Source organism: Dipodomys ordii, unplaced genomic scaffold, assembly GCF_000151885.1.
Source record: "Dipodomys ordii isolate 6190 unplaced genomic scaffold, Dord_2.0 Scaffold120, whole genome shotgun sequence".
NCBI lineage: Eukaryota > Metazoa > Chordata > Mammalia > Rodentia > Heteromyidae > Dipodomys > Dipodomys ordii.
In genome coordinates, this window is record NW_012267336.1 from 2,376,347 (window position 1) to 2,379,127 (window position 2,781).

Genomic DNA, 2,781 nt, shown 5'->3' on the forward strand with positions numbered 1-2,781 from the left:
ACTAAGTGCTTTGGGTCAGTGTTCAGTGCTGGGAATGACAGCGCCCACCCCGCAGCTCCTGTCGGCCTGCTGCGCACACCTTCCCCGGGCCTCCGACGACGGCGTGCTCCACTGCTACTCAAAGTGCCATGGCGCGGGGGAGAGCAGGAGCTCACAGATGACTTCGGGACGCTGGGGGTCCATCCCAGGAGGCCCGCTCCCCGACCACCCAAGGCTCGAACCCCAGAGCTTAAAAGAGGAGGTGGCCATGGCTGCTCCAGATGCCTGAGGTACAAGTGGGGAGCTCTACTTTCTGGGTGACCTTTCCCCTCCAGTCCATTGGGGGATGGGGGTAGAGAGCGCTCAGAGTCGCCACCCACAGCTGAGAGGGGCTGGAGGGGAGGGGAGGGATGGGGGAGGAGGAAAGAGGGGGGGGTAGGGGGGCAGCAGGGGGCCTTGAGAGCCAGCTGTGGAAGGGAGACAGCTGGGGGCGCCCCCCAAAAAAAGGAGGCTTGGAGCCCACAGGGAGGAAGGCTCAAACACTGAGGCAGAAGGGGCTTGAGGGGGGCGTGGGGTATTGCTCCAGGACCTGGCAGTTCCCTGCCTTCGAAGGCCGCAGGGGGTGTGGCGGCTAGGCCAGGCCCATGTCCCTGGTCCCCAGCCTGTGTCACTGCGCTGCACCTACAGGAGGTGAGGGGGCGCCAGGGACTCGGACACCATCCCTACTCTGGCCGGGCCTTTTCAAAGTGCTACCTAGTTACTTCTCAAATGCAAAGGGATTCAGGTCTGAGCAGGGGGTGGGGGGAGCATCTGGGAAGAGAGGGATTTAAATAATATATCATTGAATAAAAAAAAAATGTCCAGCCCTCTGAACAATCTATTCTACGACCTAATGCTTTTCTCTTTAAATAACGAATGCCAGAGGCTGGCAGGAGGGGCCGGGCCGGGTATATACATGAGGGAGTTTAAATTAAAACACAAATAATAATTAAGACGCACAAAGTGAGGAAGAAGGCAGGAGATCTGAAGGGGCGGGGCGGGCGGGAGTGGAGCGAGAAGCTTCCAGAGGGCGGCTCAGGGCTTCCTCTTGGAGAAGATCAGCCGGCGTTTGGAGTGGTAGAAATCTGTGGAGACAGAAGCCGGTCAGCAAGGCTGGGGACCACCCCTCCCCAGGGACAAAGGGACGCGTGGCTAAGTGCGGGCAGGAACCTGCGGAGCTAGGCGCTCTCTCAGGGGGGAATTGGTATTGTGTGATAATAATAAAAGGGTGGCAAAAATGATGTGGGACACGGGACTGCTCTAAGGACAAAATAAACTCACTTAAGTGTTAGCTGCTTGGTCTTGCTGTGTGACCTCAGGACAGTTGCTTCCCTGCTCTGGGCCCCATTTCCCTCTATCCAAGGTACAAGCTGGATCTGATAGGTCATCCCCGAGGCCAGGGATCCTGGGAGTCCCTCGCCCGGCCCTTCCCGGTACCTGTCCTCACCTGTCATGCTGGTCTGCCGTCGTTTTCGGCCCTGAGAGGTTCCAGGCCCGGCCGGGGAACCGTCGAGCAGCTCGGCAGAGCGAGGCACGAGGGCGCAGGACAGCGACAGGGCCACGTGGTCCTCCTGATCGGTGGCCGGCAGCAGGGCGGTGGAGGTGCTGGGCCGCTTGCTTCCTCCCAGGTCGCCCGGGGTCCCGGGGCTCAGGTAGATCTTGGGCAGGCCCAGGCCCCGCACGGGCTCCCAGGCGAAGTCGCCCTCCAGGGGGGTCTCGGTGACGAAGTCAAAGTTCCACCGCTCTCGGGCCTCCTGGAGACAGCTGGCCATGAGGGCGTCGCAGTCTCGCTGCAGCTGCTCGCTGTCCACAGGCCCGAAGAGGCAGCGACAGGCCTTGCTGCGGTGCGGGACGGGGCGGGGGTCCCTGGAATGCTGGGACATGGCGCCTGTGGTGGAGACAAGGAGGGCCGGGTCATGGGGGAATGGAGCTGGGTGCTTGCTGCATGGGTCTCTCCAGCTCTTCCGGCAGGACCAACAGACTCTGGGGGTGGGGCAGGGGCCTGCCTGGCCAGCTCAGCTCCCCAAGGTCACAGCTGAAGGGCACAGATGCCTGAACAAGGCAAGCCCAACAGGTGTGGTCAGCCAAAGTCCGTTTCTCCCGGAGGAAGCCATTTACATGTCAATGCCCCAAACACGTGGGAATGGCCAGCTTCCTGGACAAGAGGTCAACAACTTTCCAAAGAGCCCAGTGATGAACCACAGCTGCTCCTCCTCCAGTCCTCCCAACACAGTCCGCCCAGCTGCCCACACGCGGGGCCCTGGCCTGCCCTGCAAAATCAAAAGCTCCCCCAAATCCCCAGCTGGGCTCTGTACTCCCCAAACTTTAGCAAGGACGCTTCAGGTCTCTGGCTTCAGTGGCCTCATCTATACATGGGCCTATGGGAGTTTAAAGGGCACAGCTGTAGCCAGGCGTAGTAGTTCATGTCTGTAATGCTAGCTACTCAAGAAGCAGAGGTGGAAGAGATCCCAGTAAAAAGAACAGCAGGCGGCCCTAGCTGAAAAACAAAGGAGGCGAGGCTCAAATCAAAGAGTATCTTCCAGCCCACGTCCTACTAAATTGAAATCTCAATACTACCAAAAATAGCCGGATGCTGGTGGCTCACGCCTGTAATCCTAGCTACTCAGGAGGCTGAGATCTGAGGATCATGGTTCAAAGCCAGCCGGGGCAGGAGAGACCGTGAGACTCCTATCTCCAATAAACCACCAGAAAACCGGAAGTGGCGCTGTAGCTCAAGTGGTAGAGCGCTCGCCTTGAGCTGAA

The 2,781-nt window shown here is 59.5% G+C and overlaps 1 protein-coding gene across 1 annotated transcript in view; it reads right to left on the minus strand.

Annotated features, from left to right (window-relative positions):
* Nucleotides 1-855: 855 nt before the first annotated feature.
* The window catches only part of Cdkn1a (cyclin-dependent kinase inhibitor 1A (p21, Cip1)), a 5,836-nt gene continuing 3,910 nt past the window's right edge, over nt 856-2,781 (minus strand). The window contains exons 2-3 of the mRNA XM_013029599.1: nt 1,466-1,906; nt 856-1,103 (exon numbers count right to left, since the gene is read on the minus strand). Of these exons, the coding sequence (XP_012885053.1) occupies nt 1,054-1,103; nt 1,466-1,901 (486 nt within the window). The 5' untranslated portion in view covers nt 1,902-1,906 and the 3' untranslated portion in view covers nt 856-1,053. The remainder of the gene's footprint in view (nt 1,104-1,465; nt 1,907-2,781) is intronic.